At 51.0% G+C, this 26933-nt stretch overlaps 3 protein-coding genes and 1 non-coding gene across 12 annotated transcripts; 1 reads left to right on the forward strand and 3 right to left on the reverse strand.

Moving 5' to 3' along the window:
- Window positions 1-4306: 4306 nt before the first annotated feature.
- On the reverse strand, window positions 4307-13915 carry TAFAZZIN (tafazzin, phospholipid-lysophospholipid transacylase). 8 transcript variants are annotated; one of them, XM_053667903.1, is made up of 11 exons: window positions 13897-13915; window positions 12037-12165; window positions 11631-11759; window positions 10765-10810; window positions 10432-10517; window positions 6335-6415; window positions 6202-6243; window positions 5955-6017; window positions 5777-5829; window positions 5272-5349; window positions 4307-5152 (listed from the first exon to the last, which is right to left on the reverse strand). In XM_053667903.1, exons 2-11 carry the CDS (start codon window positions 12158-12160, stop codon window positions 5051-5053), a joined length of 804 nt encoding a protein of 267 aa, XP_053523878.1. In that variant the 5' UTR covers window positions 12161-12165; window positions 13897-13915; the 3' UTR covers window positions 4307-5050. The 8 variants fall into 8 exon arrangements, 7 of the variants coding, with proteins under 7 accessions (XP_053523878.1, XP_053523874.1, XP_053523870.1 ...); XM_053667899.1 differs by lacking the exon at window positions 13897-13915 and adding an exon at window positions 13439-13529; XM_053667895.1 differs by lacking the exon at window positions 13897-13915 and adding an exon at window positions 12247-12702 and having other exon boundaries at window positions 11631-11756.
- Window positions 13662-20060, forward strand: DNASE1L1 (deoxyribonuclease 1 like 1). Its single transcript, XM_037151317.2, has 9 exons — window positions 13662-13753; window positions 14162-14237; window positions 15950-16153; window positions 16508-16596; window positions 16676-16762; window positions 18486-18586; window positions 18729-18841; window positions 18922-19170; window positions 19248-20060. Exons 3-9 carry the CDS (start codon window positions 16025-16027, stop codon window positions 19389-19391), a joined length of 912 nt encoding a protein of 303 aa, XP_037007212.2. The 5' UTR covers window positions 13662-13753; window positions 14162-14237; window positions 15950-16024; the 3' UTR covers window positions 19392-20060.
- Window positions 20061-21325: 1265 nt separating this feature from the next.
- Window positions 21326-23834, reverse strand: RPL10 (ribosomal protein L10). Of its 2 annotated transcripts, XM_037151239.2 has the most exons (6): window positions 23693-23823; window positions 22799-22857; window positions 22600-22707; window positions 22257-22395; window positions 21605-21767; window positions 21326-21528 (listed from the first exon to the last, which is right to left on the reverse strand). In XM_037151239.2, exons 1-6 carry the CDS (start codon window positions 23713-23715, stop codon window positions 21376-21378), a joined length of 645 nt encoding a protein of 214 aa, XP_037007134.1. In that variant the 5' UTR covers window positions 23716-23823; the 3' UTR covers window positions 21326-21375. The 2 variants fall into 2 exon arrangements, with proteins under 2 accessions (XP_037007134.1, XP_037007136.1); XM_037151241.2 differs by lacking the exon at window positions 21326-21528 and having other exon boundaries at window positions 21648-21756; window positions 23693-23834.
- Window positions 21815-21949, reverse strand: LOC119053876 (small nucleolar RNA SNORA70). The gene has a single exon (XR_005083390.2). It is a non-coding gene; the product is annotated as a small nucleolar RNA SNORA70 (small nucleolar RNA).
- Window positions 23835-26933: the final 3099 nt, after the last annotated feature.

Raw genomic sequence — 26933 nt, forward strand, 5'->3', positions numbered from 1 at the left:
ATAACTGACTACGGCCCAGGAGAGGGGCATGGAACAGATTTGCCCTCAGGGCCCTCAGAAGGAACCAGCCCTGCCCACACCTTGATCTTGGACTTCTCGCCTCCAGAACTGGAAAAGAATAAATCTCTGTTGTTTTACTTCTTTTTCCAAGATTTCATTTGTTTTTGAAGAGAGGGGAAGGGAGGGAGAAGAAGAAGGAAAGCGACATCAATATGTGGTTGCCTCTTGAGCACCCCCGAATGGGAATCTGGCTTGAAACCCAGGCATGTGCCCTGACTGGGAATTGAACCCATGACTTGGCACTCAATCTACTGAGCTACACCAGCCAGAGCCAAATTACAGGAAATGCATTACATATATAGTGTATATATATAATACGTAAAACACATATATGATATACTCTGTATATTATATTATATGTAATATTGCATACAATAGTTATTGCTTATAATTTATATATAATATATTTTATATAATTTATTATATATAATAAATATATAATAAATATATTATGGTATAATATATTATATATATATTTAGCTCTGCCATTTGTGTTTCCTCTTCTGTGAAATGCCTGCTCGCATCAATCTTCCCATTTTTCTATTGGATTATCTTTTTCTTCTTGAGTTGTAGGAGTGCCTTATATGTTCTGGCTATGAGCTCTGCATTGGTTATATGTATTATAAATCTCTTCCACTCTGTGGCTTTCCTTTCCACTTTCTTAATGATGTCTTCTTTTTTGTTTTTTAAAGATTTTATTCATTTCTTTTCAGAGAGAGTGGAAAGGAAGAAGAAAGAGAGGGGGCGATGCATCACTGTTGGAGGGAGGAGCACCCACCGGTTGTCTCCCATCCGCTCCTCTATCTGGAACCAAACATGCAACCCTGGCATGTGTCTTCTGATGAACAGAACTTGTTCATTTTAATGTAGTCACATTTACCATTTTATTCTTTATGGTTAAGATTTTTTGTCCTGTTTAGGAAACCTTTCCTTGCCTCCAAGATTATGGGAATATTCACGTATATTATCTTCTAAATGTTGTCTTTTCAGACTTTTATGTATGATGTAAGGTAGTAGTCAGGTTGCTTCTCTTCCACAGAGATCTGCAGTTGTCTCGGTACCATTTATTGAGATGAACACCCTTTACCCACTGTCTGGGAATGCTGCTTTTTTTGTATAACACGTGTCCATAGCTGTGAGTTACTTTCTGGACTCTCTGTTCTATCCCACTGGTCAATTTGTCCATCTAATACCATACCATCTTAATTACTATGGCTTCGTAATAAACCTTAATACCCGGTAAGTCAAATCCTCCCACCATGTTATTCTTTTTCAAGAGGCTCTTTGTGTGCTGATTGCAGCAGGGGAGGAGGGAGGAGGACATAGCGGGGATAAATGGTAATGGGAAAAATATTTTTAAAAAAAAGACTCTTGCCCTGGCTGGTGTAGCACAGTGGATTGAGTGCAGGCCTGTGAACCACAGGATCACGGTTCGATTCCCAGTCAGGGCACATGCCTGGGTTGTGGGCCAGTTCCCAGCAGGGGACTCACGAGAAGCAACTATACATTGATGTTTCTCTCCTTCTCTCCTTCCCTCCGTCTCTAAAAATAAATAAATAAGTAAATAAAATCTTAAAAAAAAGACTCTTCATGGGCTATGGTGTTTTTCATATAACTTTTAGAATCAGCTTGTTAGATTGATCAGATTATTTCTTTTTAAGTGGAGATTTTTCTTCTTTTTTTAAAGATTTTATGTATTTACTTTTAGAGAGGAAGGGAGGGAGAAAGTGAGAGACAGAAACATCAATATGTGCCTGCCTCTCGGGCGACCCCCGAGCACTGGAGACCCAGCCTGCAACCCAGGCCAGCGCCCTGCCTGGGAAGAAAAAACCAGCGACCCTTTGCTTCACAGGCTGGCACTCAATCCACTGAGCCACACCAGCCAGCGCTGATCAGATTATTTGTAAGAGCCTGATTGAATTATTTGAAATTGTGGTAAAATATACACAACATAAAATTTATCATTATAGTCTTTTTAAAAAAGATTTTATTTATTTATTTATTTGAGAGAGAGAAGGAGGGAGGAAGAGAACGAGAAACATCAATTTGTTGTTCCACTTATTTTATTTTTTTAAGATTTTATTTATTTGTCTTTAGAGGGTAAGGGAAGGAGAGAGGGAGAGAAATATCAATGTATGGTTGCCTCTCGTGCATCCCCTGCTGGGAACTGGCCTGCAACCCAGGCATGTGCCCTGACTGGGAATCAAACCGCGATCCTTTGGTTGGCCGCAGGTCTGCACTCAGTTCACTGAGCTGCACCAGCTAGCGCTTGTTCCACTTATTTATACATTTATTGGTTGTCTCTCATATGTGCCCTGACTGGAGATCAAACTCACAACCTTGGTGTATCGGGATGATGTTCCAACTGAGCTACCTGGCCAGGGCCAAAGCAATTGAGTCATTTTTCACTATAAAATTTTATGTTGTAGTGAGATATTCATAATATAAAATGTACCATTTCATCCTCTCAAAAAAATTTTATTTTAGAGAGAGAGAGAGGAAGGAAAAAACCTATGGATTTGTTGTTGCTGTAATTCATGCATTCATTGTTTGATTCTTATATGTGCCCTGACCCAGGATGGAACCTGCAACTTTGATGTATGGGGACCATCCGCTAACCAACTGAGCAACCGGGCCAGGGTCCCATTGTATCCTTTTTCAGTGTACAGTTCACTGACATTAAGCACATTCACGCTATTGTGCAGCTCCATCCATTTCTAGAACATTGTCATCACCCCAAAGTACAACTCTGTCCCCACTGAACACGACCTCCGAATTCCTCCCCTTCCCTCAGGCCCTGGCAACCGCTGTCCTACTTTCTGTGTCTATGAATTTGACTACTCTAGGGACCTCATACAAGTGGAATCATTCAGTATATGGCTTTTTGTGTCTGGCTTACTTCATTTAGCATAATACATTCAAAGTTCGTCCATGTTGTAGCAGCATCAGAATTTCTTTCCTTTGTATGGCTGAATAATATTCTATTTGCAAGACCACATTTTGTTTCTCTGTCAATGGACACACGAGTTGTTTTTGCCTTTTGGCTGCTGCGAATAATGCTGCTGTGAACACCGGTGTACAGGTATCTATTTGAACCTTGATTAGCTTTTAATAAAAACTACATTCAATCTATATATCAAGGTGGTGAACTGACACCTTTACTATATCAGTTCTTCCTGTTCATGACTGTGAGATCTCTCTCCATTCACTTACTTCTCCTCTAATGTCTTTCTGGGAGTTCTGGTTGTTGTTGTTTTTTTTTATTTAAATTTGCTGTTATCCTTCTTTTGGTTATGTGAGGAGGCAAAGTGTATCTGCCTATACCTCCATCTTGGCCGGAAGTGAATTATGGTATTTTTCAGACTGCCTGACACTGTCAGAAGTCCTCAAGGGTTTCCAACCTGCTCTTGTTTAAAAATTTTTTAGATTTTATTTATTTATTTTTAGATAGAGTGAAACACCAATCGGTTGCCTTCCCAACTGGGGACCTGGCCCACAGCCCAGGCATGTGCCCTGACTAGCAACAGAACCAGCAACCTTTCAATTTGCAGGCCAGTGCTCAATCCACTGAGCCACACCAGCCGGGGCTGACCTGTTCTTATTTCTGCTGACATAAGTATGGGGCTTCATTTCCTTAATGTTTGTTGATCTTTATGAGGTCTTTGTGGTTAATGTTCACCTTGGGTGAACTGGAGCCCTAAACTGAGGTTGCTTTCCTCTAGAGAGGATTTACTTTGTTTGTGCCAGGAATGCCACCACCCTGGGTCCCAAGTTCAATAATCTAGGTGTTCCCCTTCCCACTTCTCACCACAGCACATGTTGCTCATGGAGGTTCGCTGGGCCCTTCAGTGACCTCCTCCCTCTTGGGAAGCAGTAGGGGAGGGAAGATTAAACTGCTACCGTTTTTAAATTGTATTTTTTCCCATTACCACTTATCCCCCTTATCCACCCCTCTCCCCCCACCCCCTGAACTGCTCCTTGCTTCTCCCTACTTTGCTAGTTTTAGGTTTTGAAGCCATTCCTTTAGCCTTGCTTTGCCTCCTTTGGAAAATAAGATTAATTCCTACTTCCACAAGGTTGCTGTGGGGATCACAGACCACGACTGATGTCAATGACTGGTGCATGCCAAGAGCTCAGCTCGACACCCACCTGTTCACGTGCTCTGGACACACCCAGGGCTCTAAGGGTCCAGCCTTCCTGTCCAGTGGGTCACCTCCCATCCCCACCGCTACAGAGAGGCCAGAGGTAAAACAGCACAACACAGATGCTTTATTGTTTACAAAATGTGAAAACCCAACTCCAGGAGTGATGCTGGAGACACAGAAACGATGGAGAATTGGTGGGGCCCAGCATGGGAGGAGTGGCCAGGTCTGCAGCCACACCTAGATTGAACTTGGGCTCCACTCTGGCAAAGGGCTGCATTTTGCCTGCAGCCCAGGGCTGGGCCCTGCCCGAGGCTCTCAGTTCTCTGGGAAGGTCAGGCAGAAGGAAGTGGTGGCAAAAGGCTGTCCCTGATGAGGTGGTGAGCGGCTCCAGGCCAACAGCCTTGTGGGTCCCTCCCCGAGCTCCAGCCTAGTCATCCACCTCACTTCAACTACCCTCCCTTCAGAGGCCGGCACTGGGAGAGAACACATGAAGGCAAGAAGGAAGAAGGCCACTACCTAAATTTCTTCCTCCCTTTCTGGCCAAGAGGAAAGAGCAGCTGTGACCCTTCCTTCAACCGAAGAACCACAGAGGAGCTGGAATGCTCACCAACTAGGAGAGGGTACCCTTTAAGGGTTATGAAGAAATCTGTCTAAGAAACCCTATCTGAGCTCATAGCATCAGTCCATTTCTCAGCCCTAGCTGCGTGCAGGAGCAAGAACAGAAAGGTAGTACTGGGGGCCTGGCAGCTGGGGACTGGCTCCCAGAGCTGCCTCTTCTGCAGGCCTCAGAGGCACGTATCATAGGACCATGAGGCAGCCAGGGCAGGGTCTGGGCAGGGCAGTGCCTATCTCCCAGGCTGCAGGTGGTTGTGGAGCTGCTCCGCCTGGGTCTTCAAGCGCTGGAATTCCTCCTGAATGAAGTCGGTCAGGGCTTTGCGCATCTCCACCTGAGGGGAAAGACCGGGGCTGACCTGCAGCCCTCAAGAAGCTTCGCCCAGGGACCCTGGGAAGCCAAGGGTGCTGGGAGGGGCCAAGGACAGTCAGGGGACATCCTGGGGAAACTCACGGTGGACTTATTTTCTGCCCGGAGCCGCTCGAGCACAGGCAGGACACTGAAGGGCTTTCCTATTAGCACGGTGATTTTCTGCAGGGGACACCAGCCACCAGATGACAGCAACAGGGAGAATGCCCACAGCCCCAGCCCAGCGACCTCAGGGTGCGAGAAACAGAGTCCTGCCCCCGATTTGCTGGGTGCTCCCTCTGGCCACTCTTCCTCTTTAGGACGAGGTTCAACAGTATCCAAGGGCCGTCCCGGTCCCAGGGTCCATGCCTAGATGTCCTGTCCTGTCCTAACCCCAGGGACCACCCCTGCCAAGGCCTGATTTCCTTTGTTCTCCTTGTACAGGGCTTGGTGCCAGGAAGGCCCTCTCAATGTTCCACTTGGTCCCTCTGCCGCAGCCTCAAGCTCAGCTCCTCCTGAATTTGGCCTCAGTAATGCTGAGTGGGAGACAAAGGGCAGATGGCTGGCAGGCAGACAGACAGACAGACGAAGGTCAGCAGCCTCCACCTACCTGTCCAAAGCGTGGGAAGTATGGCGGGTTGTTAGGAAGGACATCATTCATTCCTGCAGCAAACAGAAGGCTGGGAAGCAGGCACAGGGTGGAGCAGGACAGCCCTGGCCCCCCACCCCCGGCCCCTCCCCCTGCCTCCATCCCCAGACTGCAGGCTCACCCCGAGAGGGCGGCTTACCGACATGCCACAGAGGCAGGATGACAGGGTTGAGATGACACTCGGCAATCAGGCGTCCGATTCCTGCCCCACGGAAAGGCAGAAATGTTCGTGCAAGCAGAGCTCCAGTGCTCGCCTCCAGCGGAGGCCATCTGCCCTGCCCCAGTTAAAACCAGCTCCCCTGGGCCGGCCCTTGTCTTGGGATTTATCCCTTGCTGCTGCTACCATATACCATGGTCCGGCCAAGCCAGAGAGGACTGGCCCTTACCCCACTTGAAGCGCAGGAACTCGGAGCTCATGTTCACTTTTCCTGGGTGGAGGGAGACAGAGGTGAGGCTTCAGGGGGCTGGGGAGTCTCGTCCATATTCTTGGGGATATGCAACCCTACCAGCCTCACTGACCTTCTGGGAAGATGTGCACCCAGTCCCCGTGGTTGAGCTTCTCCAAAATAAAGTCCATTCCCTTCTGGTAAACACCGTCTCCTGCCAAGAAAAGGCATCTCCCCATCAGTCCCCACTCTCCTGGGGTCCCCTCCATCCCTCTCCAGCAGGATAAGTAAAGCAGCAGCTCAGGAACAGCTTCTTCGCTTTTCCCCACTGCACCGTCCACACAGACAACCTCCAATGACCGTGTCTCCCGAGCCAGCTCAGCCCCAGCTCACTTCGCAGCTCTCCTTTGTTTGGTACTGTCGTCTAACCCTCTGAGTGCCTGTCACTTGCAAGGCAGCAGCATCATCTCAAACTGACTGAAAGTCTGAACTTGGCAATTCCCCCACTGACCACCAATGCCACTTTAAAAAAAATCTCTTTTGTCCTGGCTGGTGTAGCTCAGTGGATTGAATGCGGGCCTGCGAACCAGAGTATCGCGGTTCGATTCCCAGTCAGGGCACATGCCTGGGTTGCAGGCCAGTTCCCAGCAGGGGACGCATGAGAGGCAACCATATATTGATATTTCTCTCCTTCTCTCCTTCCCTTCCCTTCTAAAGATAAAGAAATAAAATTTTTTAAAAATGAAATTAAATTAAAATCTTTTTATTATTGATTGATTTTAGAGAGAGAGGGAGATTTGTTGTTCCACTTATTGATGCATTCATTGGTTGCTTCTTGTATGTGCCCTGACCAGGGATTGAACCTGCAACCTTGGCGAAGCGGGATGATGCTCTAACCAACTGAGCTACCAAGCCAGGGCTCAACCCCACCTTTTGCCTACTGGTCCCACCATGGCCTCACCCACTGAGCCATTCAGCCACAGGCATCCACCTGCAGTAAAGCCCCTGGCAACCCCACATCCACGCACTACCCTCTACCCTCCCTCCCTCCGCAGCCAGGCTCTCAAAGCCTTCTTTCTCCTCGGGAGGAGCCACCCCGAGGCGAGTGTCTGTCTGCTGCCCTTGGCCCAGAGGCAGCTGCTGGAGCAAACCAAGTCTGCTCATGACTTCCAGCCCCACTTGGGCCACAGATTCTGGATCGCAACCCTTTCTCAGCAGCTAGGCCAGGCAGGTTCCTGCAGCCACTCCTCACAGGCCTCCCAGCCCTGCCTGCACCCTCGGCCTTCTTCACCTGCCAGCCCCTTACTCATGGGGCTCCCCTTGAAAACTAGACTCTCCGTTTGATGGAACATATGGTGTTACAAGTTGGGAAAAACTCAAACTGGCTAGACTGAAAACAATGGATTCCAGCTGCCCCCAGTGCTACCAACACATACCTTGGAGATGCCCCAAGACCATGACACTGAACCCAGGTGGCCCAGAGGTCAGCAAGAACACAGACACGGATGCCTAATGCTGCACGCAGGCTTTCAACCTGGAGCCAAGTGGAGCTAATTCATGACCACACACAGTAAGAGCGTCATCAACCCTGTCCATCCAGTGGACAGAGACAGAGAGGGGGGGTTGAAGGAGCAGGGTAAAGAGGAAACATCTTAGCAAGTGGGGAGTAGATGAGCACATCACAGAGGGAGACCCACACTGGGACTGGCTTGGGCCGATGCACCAAGAAATGGACCTTTAATCTGTTCTCTGCAAGGCTAGGTCTTTGGAAGATGCCATTTAAGGCTCCAGGAGTCTCAATCGAACCCAAATGGGGGCCTGGCCCAGCAGCTTCCTCAGGGGCTGCAGCTGGGGAGCACGCTGAGGATGGTGCTTTCCCTTCCTGAGGCTGCGTTATCTGGCAGAAGTGGGCTTCAGAGCTATCGGCTCCTGCTCTACTGAAGCCCACTGGTGCAGCCCGGCCATACAGCTTAAAATCGAAGCTTTAAACGCTATGCTTTGGGAGCAGCACTTCCTAACATTTAGCTTTTGCAAATTCTCTTTCTACTCGCTGATCGAGCTTGTGCAAGATCACTCCAATACTTCATGTCATGTCATGAGGTCTATGCTTTGGAGGGGGGAGAGAATTTTTTGGAACACAGAAGCAAGGTATGCCAAATACTTCCTTTGCTTCAATGCATTAGATCTTCACTGTCCGTCAAAATCACTTGGCAAACAGCTTGTCCCTGCTCACTTTCTCTCACGGAAGGGGTTTAGGGTCAAGATTTCGCTTTCTGTTTTTAACTGTGCAATAAACCTTAGATGCAGGTCAGAAAGAAAAACAACACGAGAAGCGGACATGGGACGCCTCTGTCTGGGGTTGCGGAAGGGAGGAACTGAGACTCGGGTATGGGGATATGTGAGCAGAATCCCCATCTCTCAGAACAGGGCATTAAAACTCCATGGTCACTAGCCATGGCACTGTAGTCTGTGTGTGCTTTAAAGAGATGCAGCAGCCTCCAAAAGCAGCAGCAGCAGCAGCAGCAGCAGCAACGAAAAGCGTTCTAGGCCGGTCTCTGGGGAGTAGTCTGAGGATTTGGAGGCATGAGTACTGTAGCTTTTCATTTATTTGAGATGACTTTATTAGATTTTACCATGTTTTACCTTGACCAACTAGAAATTTTAAAAAAAGAACCAACTCCCCCTAGACACCTCTTACACCCTTTGGTTACTTCTTCCTCTCTCTTCCACACAACCAGCCTCTGGGAGCAGTGGCCACCCCTGCTGTCTCCACTGTCTCCCTCCCCTCCCCCTCTCCAGCCCCCACAAGGTCCTGGGGCTTTGCTTCCTTTCTCTCTGGCCATTGCTTCCTGCTTCCTCAGTGACTTGTCTGTCCTTCTGTGCTCTGAGGTGCTGTCCCGGGTCCCTGCAGGTGCCGTCCAGAGGTCCCTGGGTCCTCTGCAACCTCACCTCTATGTTTGTGACTTCATTTGTCGTTGAGTCCCCAGTATCTTTATTCCCAACCATTCTTTGTTTTTTCCAACCATTCTTGTGAGTTCCAGAACTGCATACCCCACTGCCTCCGGCACGGTTCCCCTCCTTGGATGACAGGCTCCTCAGACGAATCACACTCAAAACAGGACCCACCTCCTCTCCCAACCCCCGCATCCCATCCTCCAAGTGGCGTAGTATCACCAGATGTCTCCTAGCATCATCTTTGAGTTCTCTTTTCCTCACCCCCTCCCACACCCAATCCGTCAATGATGGAATTTTCAATTCTGTCAACTCTGCCTCCAGAGTGTGTGGCCAAGTAGTCCCCTTCTCAGGCTCTCCACAGCGACTCCCAGAGGCCCAGCTACAATGGTCTGCTGCCAGAATTGCTGCAACGGCCCCTAACCAGGCTCCACCCAGCCCTGTTCCCATCCACCACCCACGCTACAACCAGGGTTCTCTCCCTCTGAACCAGAGATGAGAGCACATCACTACCTTGATGAGGAAACAGATTCCACAATTCTTAACATGATTGTCCCAGCACCTTCAGCCTGCAAACTGCATTTTCTACCTTTATCGATTACCTCTCCAGTGCCTGGCAAATGCTTCCTGTGTCTAGAATGCTTTTCCTTTCATACTCTGCCTGGAAAAATGCTGCTTCCCCAAAGAAAAGAGCAACTTGGATTTGAGTCCCGGCTTTGCTGCCTCTCGCCCAGTGACCTTGGGCCAGCAGCTTAATCCCTCCAAGTCCCTTCAGGTGGAGAATGGGAACCAAAAATGGCCCCTAGCTCCTGAGGCTCTTGAGAAGTACTGAGTGGTCATTCAATGTTTGACACCTCAGTTCATAGGCATGTTTCTCCGACCAAGCCCTGCAGCCTGTGGCACATGCCACCTCCATCACAGACACATGGCACCACAGTGCCACCAGTGAGTCTCTTAGCAATGTCCTCAAGAGAAGGGGCTGTGGATAACACCTCCTTCACTTCTTATGCCAGAGCTCCAGATCTGTACAATACTCAGGCAGGTGCAGGGAATCAAGCACTCTCCAAGAAACCATCGCTCCTCCAGCAATGGAGCTATGCCTCATGCTAGTGCAACAGCACTAGCTCCTTGCTCCCAGGCTGCCTGTCCCACCTGGGTCTCTCCACTCCCAGTGCTGCCAAACCAGAAGCCTGGACCACCAGGGGAGGCCAGAGAAGCCTGTTGAAGGGCCTCCCTACACCCACCAGCCCGACCGCCCCTCCCGGAGAAGCAGCTCACCTCGGCACACCGGCACGCACTTGCCCAAGCTGAAAAAGTGAGAGTGAAGCTCCTTGGTGAAACAGATGTCTGCAGCCGCGGGGGTCCTGGAGTGAGGACAGACGCAGTCATCCCTGCCTCCCCAGTCCCTGCTTCCCGACCTGTCCCCCCCAGCGCGATGCCTGACGTCCTCAGCAATGCAGGATGGAGGCTCAAGAGGGCCTGCGGGGCCCCACCCCCTGCCCTGCCTGGACTGCTGGATGCCGCCTCCTGGGCAGAGCAGGAGGAGGGCAAATCTGGGCAGAGATGGGTGAGGCCTGCCGGGCCCTTTGAGAGGGGCCCATTCCTCCTCACCAACGCATCAACTTCAGGTTCCAGATGTGGCGAAGTTTCAGGATCCCTAGAGAAGGAGAGGAAAGGTGTCATGCCCCAACTTACCTTGTTTCCAGGAAACACCTTCTCCGTCACCCCACTTCAGCGATCGAAGAACAAGGGCAGTGGCACTACCATTTCCCTGTGGCCCAGACTGGTGTTTTCCAGATCCTTGGGCTGGACCCCCCAGGTTCTCACTGGCTCCTCACTCTCTTCTATTCCCCGTATCTCATTAGTGACCGTGCCTGGTCTGCCTGCCTCCGCAATATATTTTGGTGCTGTTTACGTTTCTATACCTCTCTCTCCGGGTTCACTGTCACCAGCCTGGTTCAGGCTACTGGAATACTGTAAGCAGGGGTGTCCAACCTGTGGCCCTCGGGTTGCGCACAGCTCAGGATGGCTGTAAATACGGCCAAGCGCAAAATCGTAAATTTACTTAAAACAGAGATGTGTCTGCAATTGCGTGTTACAATGCATTTAGTATGTCGCCCAAGACAATGCTTCTCTTTCCAGTGTGGCCCAGAGATGCCAAAAGATTGGACGCTCCTGCTAAAATCTAAAGCCTCCTTCCTGGCCCCCTGGGATCTGCCCGTGGCACCTACGGACCACTTCCTACCCAGCAGCCAGGGTGAGCTCTGGAAAGCTCTCATTTGACACGCTGGTTCCCCATGTAGTCTAACTTCCTGTGTTCGGCAGTGAAACCTCTCCACAACCCCCTACCCGGCCCCATCCAGATTACTAGAGCAAAACAACATTTCTGGGAGGTCAGTAGAGCAGGAACTTCTAGGTGGGAAGCTGATCTCCCAAATAAGGTTGATTAAAGGGCACAGACCCAGCCTGGGGCAAACCTGGAAACAGGATACAGGTCTCCCAGCCCCTCGCCCAGTTTCCTTGACAGGTCCTCAGATTTGTTCCCAAGACTCCAAGACTCTGTGGGACCTTCAATAATTTAGAGAAGGAAGGCTTCCACAGGCCTGCTGCAACAGAGAAAACTGTCAGACCTTGCCCTGGGGCCAATTCCTCACTTCCCCATTCACTCCAAATTTCTGAGGCTCTCTCCAAATCACCTTCCCTGGATGGATGCTGAAGAAGGGTCACGAGTCAAACTTTCACCATTAGGGCAGGACACCCCGGAAACAGCAGGGCCAGAGTTAAGTGAAGAGCCCAGTGAGAAGTGAGTTTCTCCTGCTTTTGTTTGGCCGTTTCTGGGGTTCTCTCCCTGCCCCCCTGTGCCCAGCACACTGGTAGGTATACCCCAGAGATGAGGGTCATCCATGCAGGACTGGTGATTGGAGACAGTGATGAGAGGGGTGGCTGGGCCTCGGTTCTCGATGAGCTCATACAGCACTTCCTTGTTGTGGACGGTAAGGTGGTTCATGTACTCTGGGGGGAGAGAGAGAGTGTGGGGGTCGTGGCCGCCTCCTCCTCTGGGGCCCAGGCTTTCCCCCGGCCAAGCCCACTCACTGGTCCAGAAGCAGCTGTAGGTGCCCACCAGGCCCATGACGATGCTGCTGGCCAGGGTCCAGGTGAACCGCGGCACGGCGGGGAATGGCCATTTAACATGTAGGGGCATCTCCTCCCTACCGCCCCCCGCGGCCTGGCCGGTCCCCAGCCACGGGGCAGCCTGTGGGGCCGCTCTAGGTCTGTATCCTCAATCGCTCCAGAGCCCTGTCCCTAACGGGCCCGCGCCAAAGACGTGTGCCGCGACTCGGCGCGACAGGGGACTCGACCAAGGTCACCTTGCGGGGCAGGCCAGAGCCTGGCCCGGCCCCGCTCTCTCGCCACAGACGAGCCGCCACCGTGATCAGGAGCTGGGGGTCGCAGGGAAGAACAAGAGAAACCGACGCCGGCAGCCGCGCGCCTCACGCACCCACCCGCGGAAAAGCGAGCCCGCAAAGGCCACACGTTCCTTCGTCGCCTGTCGCAAAACTCGCGCGGGCAGCTTAACGGCAGCAGGGGGCAGTCCTAACCCTGACCACGCCCGGCCCCAGCGCAGTCTCAGAGCGAGGCCGCCCGACAGCTGCGCGTCCCTTTTGTCTCTGTTCAACCGCAGAAAAATCTCCAGAGGTAATGTGGGATGCACAGCAGGATTACCTGACACCACTCAAAGTCGGGGCTAGCGAAGCACTTTTACTTTAGTCCCCCCCCCCGTTATTTAGGTAAAATTTATGTAACCGAATTAACCATTTCATAGTATTTTATAGCATTTAAATTATATATTTTATGTAGATAATATATACGCTATCCTATAGATTATGTGATTTTACATTATTGCAGTTACAATGTTATAGATTGTACTATATGTCTATATGTATATAATATAATGTAATATATAACAATATGTATCTAGTGTGTTGCGATATTTTGTATCATGTAATACGTTTGTAATGTTGTCAACTACCGCCTCTAACTAGGTCCAAAACATGTTCATCATCCCCCAAAAGAAAGCCCCGTACCCCTCAAAAAGACAATATTTTATATTAAATCGTAATTTTATCGACTTAAATTTTTTTCCAATTTGCTCACTGGCTATGGCGACATTGGCCTGATGACTGCTCTGCAACCATCCAGTGAGGATTCGCCTCCCACCCACAGACCTCGCGTAGTCCCCCAGCTGTCCCAGCAGCAAGAGTGCCAGACACCACGCCGTGCTGACCTGCCAGCTCTCTAATACCGCTCTCTCAGGGACAGTTCCTCAATGTACCCTTGACATCCAGCACCGCGGCCAGTTCCTGCGCCAACCATCGCTCACTTTGGGTCTCCCGAGAGCTCAGGAGTGTGCAGCCCCACTGGGGCCCGGCCCGAAAACTTGGAGAGAAAGCTCTTGTCCTCAGGGGTGCCCAGGCTCTCCGCGGGGCTCCCCCTAAGTAGAGCGCGAGCTCCAGCTTTTGCGTCTTCCCTCACCAGATGCTGCCTGGAGGGAGTCCCAGAGCGGGGACTGAGCGCCCGGTCTGGGAGAATCCAGCTCCAGGTTTGCACTCAAGCGCCCGCTCCTCCTCGCCGAACACCCTTGGCCCAAGCAACCACTCATTAACGGGCTGCTGCGCCTGGATATGTCTCTCTCTCTCTCTCTCTCTCTCTCTCTCTCTCTCTCTCTCTCTCTCTCTGACTCACAGGCCTGTCACGTTCCTGAAGTCCCGGGCCTCCGCCCCTGCCCGGTCTCACGCAGCGGGGACGGGGGCGGGTGGGGGGGTGGGGGGAGGCGGCGTCTGATGGAAAACTGGGTGGGTAGGAATCAGCTGCCTGTCCTATCATCAAGCTCTGGGGCGGTGCCAGGACCGGTCCTGCTGGTGGGGAAGTGAAGGTTGGTCGGCTTGGCCCGGACGGGAGGGGCAATAAGACAGCCTGTTCCTCTTTTCTCCTCTCGGGGCCCTGGCAGACAGCGTCGTGATTCCGTGGTGTGTCTCGATCCTCTTACAGCTGAGGCAAGTGTGCAGACAAGGTGGTCTGTGCAGGTATGGAATCCCTCTGGGCAGAGGGAGGGTGGAAGTTGTCCCCCAGTCCGGAGATGGGGGCAGTAGTAAGAGAGAAAGGGAACCCCGCGGCTGGGGCCAAAGTCTGGTGTTAGAAACCCAGGCTGGGCTTTGGTTCTTCTTGTCCTCCACCCTCCTGGGGGGCCCCTGGCCCTAGAACCTCCAAGCCTGTCCTTGACAGTTCAGGCCTGCCCAAACACCCACACACATCCCAGAATAGGCACCAGGGCGGGCGACCCGAACTCACATGAGTGACAGAGCAGGTGATGAAGGAGAAACAGGCGTGGAGCTGGCCAGGAGTGGGAAGATGTGCAGAGAAGCTGTAACAGATAAACAGAGAGGAGAGGCCAAGAAAAACAGAGGCAGAGCCTGAGAGAGGAGGCAAGTGAGCCCCGGGGGGAAGGCGACAAAGTGAGGGAGAAGAGTAGGCAGACAGAAGTCAAAGCACTTATGATATCATTAAATGAGAGCCACATGAACAGGGTGTATCAAGGAGCTGAGCCCAAAAGAGCAGAGTCAGGGTGAGTCTGAGAAAAAAATAAACCACGAGAGACTCTCTGGAAGGGTGTGGGGGTCTCTCTAGCTGATAAGATGAACAAGAAGGGCTCACCAATGGTGGTGCAGCATGGCGAAGGGGCCCCATCACACACTGCAGTGGGGTGATTGGGTGTATTTGAGATCATTCTAAATGCATATGCCCTTAAACCCAGCAGTTGCACTGCAGAGAGCTTGTCTTAAAGATAACATCTCACAAGCGGAGAAAGATTTGTGAGGATGGTCCTCCTAGTTACTAATGGCAGTGAAAAGCTGGGATCAACCCTGAGGTTGGACCTTCGTGCACTGCTGGAAGGGATGTAAGTTGGTGCAGCTGCTATGGAAAATAGTATAGTGGTTCTTCAATAAATTAATCATAGAATTACTACATGGCTCAGCAATTCCACTTCTGGGAATATACCAAACAGAATTGAAAGGAGGAACTTGAAGAGATATTTGTACAATCATGTTCATAAGCAGTATTACTCACAGTAGCCAAAAGGTAGAAGCACCCCAAGTGTTTATTCACAGATGAATGAATGAACAAAATGTGGTTATCCATACAATGGAATATTATTCAGCCTTAAAAAGGAAGGAAGTTTTGAACCAATGTTGCCCCAATAAATTCAATTTTAAAAAAAGGAAGGAAGGAAATTTTGACATGCTACAACATGGATGAACCTTAAGGACATTAGGCTAAGTGAAATAAGCCAGTCACAAGAGGACAACTAGTGTATTATTTCATTCCATGAGGACCCTGGAGTAGGCAAACTCATAGAGACAGAAAGTAGGGTGTTTGGTGCCAGGGGCTATGGAGAGATATGGGGGTGGTTAGTGTTTAATGTGGACAGAGTTTCAGTTTGGGAAGATGAAAAAGTTCTGCGGGTGGATGGCAGTGATGGTTGCACAGCAGTGTGAATGTGCTTAACGACACCAAACTGTACACTTAAAAATGGTTAAGATGTTAAATTCTATGCAATGTGTGTTTTACCACAATGAAAAGAATGAGGCCAAGCCATATGTGTCAATGTCAGAAGATGTCCGCAGGGAGAAAAGGCAGGAAATCCGCGACACTGGCAACTCTCCGGGGGCTGGTGCTGGGCAGCAGAATGAGCATCACTTCCCCCTCTGTCCATAACACCGTGTCCTTCTCAAACCAGAGCCGAGCCCAGCTGGGACTGCATCCTGAGGCAACCTGGATTCCTCCAGAGGGTCCCAGTAGCGCGAACACAGCCATGCGCTGCCCAGCTGTGCTCCTGCTCCTGGTTGGTGGGGTTGGGGCCTTTCGCATCTGTGCCTTCAACGCCCAGCGGCTGACGCTTGCCAAGGTGGCCAGGGAGCATGTGATGGACACGTTAGTTCGGGTAAGTTCATCATTGCAGGGAAGCTGCACTCCCGAAGACCACAAGACAAAGCCCCCAGCCCTGCCTGACCCAGAGCATGTCCCAGGAAAGAAGGAACATGGGTACAGGCATTGGGCAAGGGCCTTCCGTGGCGTTGGCCTGAGTCTCTTCCCCTGTAAACTGGGCATAGTGTGGGCAGGGGTGGCACTCTGTTTTCTCCCAGGTCTTTTCTAGTCCCACTGCTCTCTGGGGGCCACAGCCAGCACGCCCTGACACTCTCGCCCACATCAGTGGCCAGTGCCAGTTCCTCAGGGACCTCACCCCCCTCCTGGGGCACTGGTGCTGAGCGGGGCTGGCCTTCCTGCTGTCCTGCAGATCCTGGCCCGCTGCGACATCATGGTGCTGCAGGAGGTGGTTGACCCTTCTCCCAGTGTCATCAACCTCCTGATTCGAGAGCTCAACCGGTGAGCCGGGCTCTGTGGGTCTAATCCGGGATCCCCTTGAGCCTCAGGGCCTCTGATGCTGGGCTCCCTTTCCTGACAGATACGATGGCTCTGGGCCCTACAGCTTCCTGAGCAGCCCCTCTCTGGGGCGTAGCACATACACGGAGAAGTACGTGTACATCTACCGGTAAGCACAGACGGAGGCCAGGGCACACGCGGCGCCGAGCCCACTGAGACGGCAGAGTATTTGTAAGGGCCGCAGGCCCCTTCCTCCTGGGGCAGCCCTCACCTTCTCATTGCACTGTTTCTCCTCAACCATTTTAGTCTGGGATCTGCTTCTCTTTCCTTTGGTGTTCACGTGTTCTGACAGCAGGTTGGGCCCCTCTGTCTTTCTTCTGTGGAAGCGAGGCTCAGGGCACGCCTGGGCCTGTTTGGGAGCGGCTGGCTGCGGCTTCTGGGAAAGAGGCTCAGCCAGGGCCTGTCATGGGCCTTGGGTGGATACGGTTTTCAGAAACAGCCCCGAGATCCTGATAAGACATCCTTGGGGGGAGCCCTTTGGGGTCAGGTTCAAGAGGACAAGGGGGATTCTCTGGGATGGAAACCTATTTTTTTTGAAGATTTTATTTATTTATTTTTAGAGCAAGGGGAAGGGAAGGAGAAAGAGGGGGAGAGAAGCATCAGTGTGTGGTTGCTTCTCTCGCAGCACCCACGGGGTCCTGGCCCACAATCCAGCCATGCGCCCTGACTGAGAATTGAACCTGCCACACTTTGGTTCACAAGCCTGTGCCCAATCCACTGAGCCACACCGGCCAGGGAGAGACCTATTTCTTTATGTAGATGGAATTATAGAATGTCTAGAATTCACTCCAAAACAATGGGGAACAATGTCTACACAGGAATGCTCATAGCAGCATCACTCATGACTCCTTAAAGTGGAAGTGACCCAAGTATCCATCAGCTGATGCATGGATAAATAAAAGGTGGTCTCTCTATCCAATGGAATATTACACAGCCATAAGAGGGAACTAAATACTGACTCATGTTGTCCTGGCTGATGTGGCTCAGTGGATTGAGTGCTGGCCTGCAAACCGAAAGGTTGTCAGTTCGATTCCCTGTTGGGGCACATGCCTGGGTTTTAGGTTCTTTGCAACTGATCAGTGTTTCTCTCCCTCTCTTCCTCTCTACCACTCTCTCTAAAGTAAATAAATATTAAAAAAAATACTGACCCATGCGCCCTGGCTGGTATAGCTCAGTGGATTGAGCACGGGCCTGTGAACCAGAGGATCGCGGTTCGATTCCCAGTCAGGGCATATGCCTGGGTTGCCGGCAGGTTCCCTGCAGGCCAGTTCCCTGCAGGGGATGCACTAGAGGCAACCATACATTGATGTTTCTCTCCCTGTCTCCTTCCCCTCTAAAGATAAATAAATAAATAAAATCTTAAAAAAAAATACTGACCCATGCTACAGCATTGGTGAACCTTGGAAACCTACACTAAGGAAAGAAGCTACATACAAAAGAACAAATACTGGTATTCCATTATATTCACATGGAACATCCAGAATAGGTGAATCTAGAGACAGAAAAGAGATCACTGGCTGCCAGGGGCTGAGGGGAGGAAATGGGAAGTGACCATTCATGGGTAGAGTTTCTTTTTGGGGTAATAAGAATGTCCTAAGATTGATTGTGGTGATGGGTATATAACCTTGCGAGTGTACTACATACCACTGGGATTTTATGGTATATAAATTCTGTCTCAATCAAATTCTGTGAAAAAGGCTAGGGACTCTGCGCTCCCATGAGAGGAAGCTGCTGGTGGAGGCCCCTCCCCGAGTGCCAGCTCTGATGTTGGCACTTGCCAACCGAAATCAGTGATGTGGGGCCACTGCTTCTCATCCTTTGGTCCCCCCCAGGTCGCACAAGACTCAGGTCCAGGGTCACTACCTGTATGAAGACAAGGATGACGTCTTTGCCCGGGAGCCCTTTGTGGCCCGGTTCACTTTGCCCAGCAAGGGTAGGAGCAAAGGGTGGCCCTGCTGTGTGGGAGCGGGAAGGGGGTTCTGGCTGGCGCCATTAGGGGCTTGGTCGTCCAGAGGAGGCTGTATGCAGAAGGGCCAGGAGTGGGTGGGAGCCCTCTGTCTCTGGGGCCTTGCTAGTCCTTCCCAGCTTGGTGTTGGTCCCACTACACACCACTCCGAAGGCTGTAGAGAAGGAGCTGAACGCCCTGTATGATGTGTTTCTGGATGTCTCCCAGCACTGGCAGAGCAAGGTAGGGCCGGGCAGATCGTATCATAGAGATGGGACCTGGTTGGCAGGGTGGCCAGGCCCAACAGCTGTCCCCCTCTCCAGGACATGATCCTGCTTGGGGACTTCAATGCTGACTGTGCTTCACTGACCAAAAAGCGCCTGGGTGAGCTGGTGCTGAGGACTCAGGCCGACTTCTACTGGGCAATTGCCGATGAGGAGGACACCACGGTGAGGGCCAGTACCCACTGCGCCTACGACCGCATAGTGCTGCACGGAGAGCACTGCCGGAGCCTACTACACACAGCCGCAGCCTTCAACTTCCCCAGGGTGTTCCAGCTCACGGAGGAGGAGGTAAAGGGCTCAGGCACAAGTTGGTCACAGGGAAGTTGCTCATCCCTCTGATACTTTGTCCCTCTGTCCATCCCCAGGCCCTCAACATTAGTGACCACTACCCGGTGGAGGTAGAGCTGAACAGGGCAGCACACCAGATCCAGCCCCTCAGTCTGGCCACTCTGTTGCTGCCATCGCTGCTGCTGGTGCTGCCGCCACGCCTGCCCTCAAGCTGGGCTTGATGGCCTGAACCGCACCCGGACCTCGGTGCCTGCTGCACACAGATGTGGTGACACTGTGTTTTAGGACTCAAACCCCAGCCTCTCCCGTCCATCTGCCCTGTGGCCAAAGCGACTCCTGAGGGGCTTCAACTGCAGCCCTCCTCGGTCCCCAGCCCTACCTTATTGACTGGTTTGGGTCCTTTGGTTAAGCCTGTACCTGGCATTAGAATGTGGAAGAGGAGATAGGACCCTGAGGCTGGAGCCACGACACTCTTCCCCCAGGTTGTGTCAGGAGTGCAGGGAAAGCAGGCAGGCTCCAGAGCTGAGGGAGGGGAAAGGGGCTCAGAAAAGGGAATCACAACCTGTGCAAAATGACAAGGAAACATATACACACTGAGGACAAAAATATATACAGGGACACGTGCATAAGATACATCAATGGACCACCTTTATTGCACATAGGATTCATATGAATCAGTATTAAGATGCCAGTAGAGAAAAGAATGGAACCCTATCTGGTGTGGCTCAGTGGATTGAGCTTCAGCCTGTGAACCGAAAGGTCACTGGCTTAATTCCCAGTCAGGGCACATGCCTGGGTTGTGGGCCGTTTCTGGTTGGGGACATGTGGGAGGCAACCTGTGGATGTTTCTCTCTCTTCCTCTAAGGGTAAATAAATAAATCTTTTTTAAAAAATGGAGCCCCAGGTGGTGTGGCTCAGTGGATTGAGTGCTAGCCTGCGAACCAAAGGGCTGCTGGTTCAATTCCCAGTCAGGGCACATGCCTGGGGTGTGGGCCAGGTTCCCTAGTGTGGGGCGTGCAAGAGGCAACCAAACATTGATGTTTCTCTCTCTTCCCCTCTAAAAATGAAAAATTAATTTTTAAAAAATAGAGCCCTGGTTGGTGTAGCTCAGTGGATTGAGCACCAGCCTGTGACCCAACAGGTTGCTGGTTTGAGTCCCACACAGGGCAACCGACTAATGTATGTCTCACACATTGACATCTTCCTCCCTTCCTTCCCCTCTAAAAAATAAAACCATTGGATGGAGATTAGCAGTTCACACGCATAAACCGTGGCTGACATATTTAGACTGTCATAATCTAATGAAAACAGCCACAAACAGCCCTAATGCCTGCAGTCAAGCCCAGGAGGTGGTCAGTCCACCTTGGCACATCCCTATGGCTGGTGTGGCCCCAGAGAGGCTGGTTACCAAGGGTACAGATCCACAAAAAAATGCATGAACCTATCTTGTAACTGTTGATACTGGTAATTGCTAGGAAATTCTTACTTTTAGGATTATGTGTTTTGTGAAGCAGTCCTATTAATGGTAGTTACCGCATCCTGATATTAGACTTCAGCAAATGGAACAAGCAGATTTCCAGGGACGTTAGAACAGTCACACACTGGGAAGGCAGGATCAAGTTGCCCGGAAAGGACCCAGGGATCCTAGTTAACTTTAGGACCACTCCATTCTCCAGGGAAGGGCTCAGTAAAAACAGCCCTAGCAAGGGATCAAAGCCATTAAGTGCAAGTTACAAATATATGGTTTGGGGCTGCAGTATTTGCTCAAAGGTGTCCTGTTGCCAAAACCTGGACACTTCAGAGGGGTAAGTGGGACCATGGCCAGATACTTTCAGCTCTCCCCATTCCATGCTGCTGCTGGTTTGGGACCTGTGGACGAAGATTCCATAGCCACCCAAGGGTAGCCTTAGTTACAAGCCCTTTTTCATCACTCAGGGAAGGGCACTTGACCAAGGCAGCACTTGCACTAGGACTAACCATGGTCTGGGCTTTTGAACCTACACCCTCTGATCTAGGGTGCAAATCCAAAGTCAATGTCCCAACTAGGTTGTTCTGGGCTTGTTTGTTTACCAGCTCTGACAGTGACCCTGGGGTTCCCAGAGCCGTCATTCTGCCCCCACCCCCTTGCCGCCCAATGAATCCAGATGCAAAGACATAGACAGGAAGTAGGATTTATTGGTGGGTAGTTAAGGTAGAAGCAGAGATTTATGAGTGCAGAGCCCGCCATTTTTCCAGGGGACCACGATTAGGGATGTACTTGACCCCACAGCCATCTGGGATGAGCCGCTTTTCAGCCACCATGTCTTCGAATTCATCCGCATTAAACTTAGTAAAGCCCCACTTCTTGGAGATGTGGATCTGGGGAAAAACAAAGAATTAAATCAAGACACTAGGACAAGTAAAGGCAGGAACAAGGCCACAGCACTTAACTTACCTTCTGGCGGCCAGGGAACTTAAACTTGGCTCTGCGTAGTGCCTCAATCACATGCTCCTTGTTCTGCAGCTTGGTGCGAATGGACATAATGACTTGGCCAATGTGGACCCTGGCCACTGTGCCCTGGGGCTTTCCAAAGGCACCTCGCATACCTGTCTGGAGCCTAGATTGGGGACAGCATGAGGTCAGATGTGAGCGTCCACCAGAAAGGGCTGTATCCAAGGTCCCTTAAGGCAACCCATACTAGCAACAGGCTGCGTACACTACCAAGGATGCTACTGTTTGCAGACATTGCACACCGGGCCCCCATGGGTCAAAGAGCTCGGTCGGCTTAATTGGCTGCAGTGAATCCCAAAACATGATAACTGGAATCCCTGCCAAGGTGCCACTGGGCTCATCTGAAAGCCCTCCAACACACAACTGTCCCAGTAATGTGCTTGCTGGCAGGTGACTGTCATTGAAGTTGCTTCCTCCACCTGCCACCCAGAGACTGCAAAGATTTAGTCTTGATGTCCCTGGTACTTGTTTTGGGGAGTCATTTGTACTCATTTATGGAGTGGTGGAAGAATTAGTTCCACTGAAATCTTGCCAGCAATTTGGCTTGCTTTACTATGGGTGGCTGAGTCTGTATATACCCAAGACCCCAACTCACCTGTCAGCCCCAGCACAGGACAACATCTTGTTGATACGGATGACGTGGAATGGGTGGAGCCGCACTCGGATGTGAAAGCCATCCTTGCCACAGCTTTTCACCATGTACTTGTTGGCACAAATACGGGCAGCCTCTAGAGCTAGATGAGGGGAAGGCAGGCAGCAGAGTGAGAACAGAGCTGAAGCACTTACCATGGTCCTCTCCCCGGCTCTCAGGGGATATCTGTATTGCCTGAGTGAGTTTCACTGAGGCTCACAATTGTAATTCCAGTACAGTGTGGTCTAGATTTGGCTGGGGGAGCACAGAGATATAGGCATGATTAACAAGGAACCTTGAACCTCACCTTCGGAGGAGAGCTGCTCATATTCATCTGACACCATGTGGCCACAGAGTGGGAACTCATCCACTTTTGCCTTTTTCCGGCCCAGGTCAAAGATGCGGATCTTGGCATCTGAAAGAAGCTTGGGTAAGTTGTGTGTGGAGTGCCACAGACAACTGAGTCAGCGCAGCCAAACCAGCTGGGGAGCTACTCTGCAACTTACCAGGGACACCTCGACAGAAGCGAGACTTTGGGTACGGCTTGTTCTTACAATACCGGTAACTGCAGGGAGGGGAGAAAGGCAGGTTTTCAGGGATTTACAAGTGAGCTCAACTATAGGGACTTCCAGCGCTCCCTCTCAAAGAGGGCTGGGAAGGGAGTGGGGCAACACAAGTCGATCTAGAAAATGGCTCTTAAAAAAGTCACAAATAGGTCGTCAGAAGTTAAGAGGACAACCATGTTAGGAGCATAAAAGCAAAAATATCTTCCTTCCTTGATGCTTTATTAAGTTTTAAACTTCTTCCAAGGTCAATGCTTTGAAATATTCTTTTCCAGTTAAAAAAAAAATCCCACCTCACTTCCATATACTGCATACTACAAATCGGGGGCAGAAGAGTAGTAAAGTTCATTCCATCCACCTAGACTTTTAGGCATGAGGCATTTCGCCTCGGAGCCACGTGAAGGGCTCCCGGCGCCCTCTGCAGGCCACACAAGAATTCTGAGCCCACACAGCACGTAGCCGGAAATAAGACGGAGATAGGACACAAAGGCCCAGAGGGCAGTGAGCCTGAAAAGGCGGCGAATTTCCAGGACAAAGGGCGGGATGCAAGGAGGACGTCGCTTCCATCCTGAAACTGGCTCAGAAATACAGTACACGGTCAATAACACCCCAACTAAATCGTGGAAGCGCTTAAGGGGTGGCATCGCGTTTTAAGTTAAATAATCACATTACATAAATGAAGACTTAAAGCGACCCAGAAAACATAGGAGAAATTGTAGCATCTGCTCCCAAAATAGAAAAGCTACCCTAGGGTGGCCCCACCCCACGATTGCTTTCGGTGGCCAAATGCAGTTATCCCTCTTTCCACTAGCAAAATAGCATGGACTCAACACTCACCACCGGGCGGGGCGGCGGCCCATGGCGACACCAGGATCTTCACTGGCTGTAAGGAAACACAATAAGTCGGAACAGAAGACGAAGGCACGACAAGAACCAAGGGAGAGAAATGGCAGGGGCCCAGAAGGAGACGTCAGTCACCACTACTCACCACGCCGAAGGAAAAGAGGGGCCCCTACGCCTGCGCATGCCTTATATAGACGGTCTATCTTCGCGCATGGGAACCATAGAGTCCCGGCGAGGGTGGGTGGACGCTCTGTCAGACAGGCAGACCATAGAGGCAATGACGCTCTGCGCCTGCGTGTCGGCAGCCGAAAACATGCGCAGAATGGGAAATTGACGGAGTATCTGACCTCGGCCGACAGCTGGCGAATGGGGACTAGCCACATCAGCACGAGAAACCCTCTGCCAACTGGCCATCTTGGGCGTAGACCTCGGCCCGAGGCTTTGCTGTTACTATTAAAGACTTACATTCCTAGGGTTGAAAGAAGAAAAGTTTCCCAGAATGGGGCTCACAGCAGCTGCGCATGTGTTCCGGAGGTTTCCTTTGCCCAAAACAGGCTTTCCCTGTCTCCCTCTGGGCTCCAGGGCCCGCAGGGGACCCGCCATGCTGGAGCCTGCATTCCTTTGTCGACGGGGAGGCCGGAGCCGGAAGCTTGCCACCAGGGCCCCACCCTCAACTGTAACCTAAGAATCTGCATTCGGCTTTGCTGTTATCTCTACTCCGTGGGTTTGTTAACCGAGAGCTGGGTCGTGGCTTGCGCTCTCCGGCGAAAGTAAGGCCAAGGAGAAACCTCCACCGAAATCCAGGGCTCAGGAGACCCTGTGAGCGGCGTTGGGCTCGCTCTGCTCATCCTGACCAGGCAGAGAAAAAAGATGTTGGGCTCCCTGTGGCGACGTGGAGAAGGGGAGAAAGAGGGCTGCAACCCCGGGTGGCAAAGGGCACGGTCACTGTCTCCGTCCCCGCCCAGTCCAGGCTCCTGGGAGAGCAGCTCTCCCAGGGCCCAGAATGTGCGACCCCCCACACATATTCCTTGCCAAGCCCACTACATTCCAGTGCCTCCTGAGTGTGTCTGGACGGTTCTCTCTAAAGCATAGATTCACCACCACCCCACCCCCACTCCCCCCACACACAGTGGAGCATAGAGAAGTGGGCAGAGCTGGGGCCAGTCACCCGGGAATGTGCTCTCCACCGCAGGTGTCTGTCCAAGCTTCTGGAGGTGAGGAAGTCAGGAAGTAACAAAATCTTATTGTCACTTGATGGATGGCCCTCAAAGGAGGGAATTCTACTCAAGCATGCCTGTTCTTATTAGGATACCCTGTCACTTTAGTAAATGGGTGCAAGTCCCTTTGGGAAGGCTTGGAAAGATTTATGATGTTTCTGTCAAGCCGTGGTATAGAGGCCTTCCCAGGAGACCCAGCTTCCCCTTCCATCTGGGGGTTCTGGGTCTGGAAACTGGGAGAGGTTATGTCCCTCTACTGTGGCAACTCAAGTCAGGTGTTTGGCTCCCAGACCTAGAGCATGTAGGGTTATATACATCAAGCAGTGCTGTAGAAGGTTGCTTGTCTCTTTTCTAGAGACACTGTGGTCTTTTCAGAGCTTTGCAAAAAACAGGTGGCTCCCCTCTAATGGCTTTCAATGTCTCACTGAAAAGAACTGCTTCTGGGCCTTTCTGTGGAACATACTTGGGGAATGGAGTGTTCAGAGGGAATGTGATAAATCTACTCCAAAATTCCTCTCTTCCTGATCCTTTACATTCCTCCATTCATGCCAGTACAGCTCTGGGCATCAAAACCCATGAACTGCAGGCCACAGGTGGGTCTAGGTCGCAGTCAGCCAAGTGCGATGTTAGTCTTTCCACCAGCACCGTACACTAACACATTCCAACTGGAAGCCTAAGTAAGTACACCCCTGTCAGTGAGTCCAGACTCAGCTGTGTGTTAGAACTCACTTCCTTAGTCTAACGCCCTAAAGATCCACACCCACAGCTGGTAGATACCAATCAAGTCATGGGAATTTTTCTTTATGTGTGAGCTGTTTCCTCCTGGGTTAGACTTTGTGTCTGTCCCATGGAGCATGTAGGTATTTGACACTCGTAATGGGTGTAATGTCAACAGGGGTTGGTTGCAGTGGGTCTTCAGGACAAGAGGTCCCCTTGCAAGTCACCTGCCCACGTGAGGTAATGACACAGTCCTCTAACAATGAAATACCAGCCCCCAGACACCAGAGGGCAGACTACTTACATCAGTAAGGGAGGTTCAGAGGGACTGGGGGATACCCGTGGACATCTTCATCCACACACCCCAGTTCCAGGTTTCAGGGCCCTGCTTCTCCAACCACTGCCCACCCTTTCACATGAGGAACATGGAAGAGGCTGGGGATTCAAATGACATTGGGATTCTGTAACACACAATTAAACATTGTGTTTCATTTGTAGCACTGTCAGCCCTGCTGAAGTAAGGGAAGTTCTCTGCTTATACTGTAACAAGCTAAGAGGTAAGGAACCGGAGCTTGAATGTAAGGGGTTGGTTACTCGGGTTAGAAGACTGAATGTGCAAAAGGGATACTGAACTAACAGACAATACAGGAAGAGGCTGCAGCCCCTAGGCTAGGGGAAGGAGGAAGGGGTTGGTGTCATTGGAAGCCTAGAAGCCAGGATGAGGGGCGTCAAAGTGCCAGAGCTTGGATCTTTGAGGAGGAGCCGATGCAGTTTTTCAGGTGGGGAAGCACCATCATCAGCTAAGAAGGCAGTAGGTAATTTCCAAGGCACCATTTTCAGGTCACCAATTCTTTCATAGCATCTGTTTGAGGCTCAATCCATCTGTTGAGTTTTTATTTCAATGACTGTGTTTTTTATTTTTAAATTTAAAAAAGATTTTATTTATGTACTTTCAGAGAGAGGGGAAAGGAGGGAGAAAGAAAAGGAGAGAGACATGGATGTGGGAGGAAAAACATCAATGCATGGTTGCCTCTCCCAGACCCCCAGCTAGGGGTCTGGCCCACAACTCAGGCATATGCCCTGCCCGGGAATTGAACCGGCAACCTTTCTGTTCACAGGCCAGCATTCAGTCCACTGAGCCACATCAGCCAGGGCAACTATGTATTTTTAAGTGCTTTTTAAAAGCACTTTTTAAGTGCTTGATTTAATTTATTTATTTTTAGAAAGAAGGGGAAGGGAGGGAGGAAGAGAGGAGAGAAACATCAGTGTGTGATTGGCTCTCACATGCCCCCTACTGGGCA

Source organism: Artibeus jamaicensis, unplaced genomic scaffold (genome assembly GCF_021234435.1).
Source record: "Artibeus jamaicensis isolate MK-2021 breed Jamaican fruit bat unplaced genomic scaffold, CSHL_Jam_final contig_1417, whole genome shotgun sequence".
Classification (NCBI taxonomy): Eukaryota; Metazoa; Chordata; class Mammalia; order Chiroptera; family Phyllostomidae; genus Artibeus; species Artibeus jamaicensis.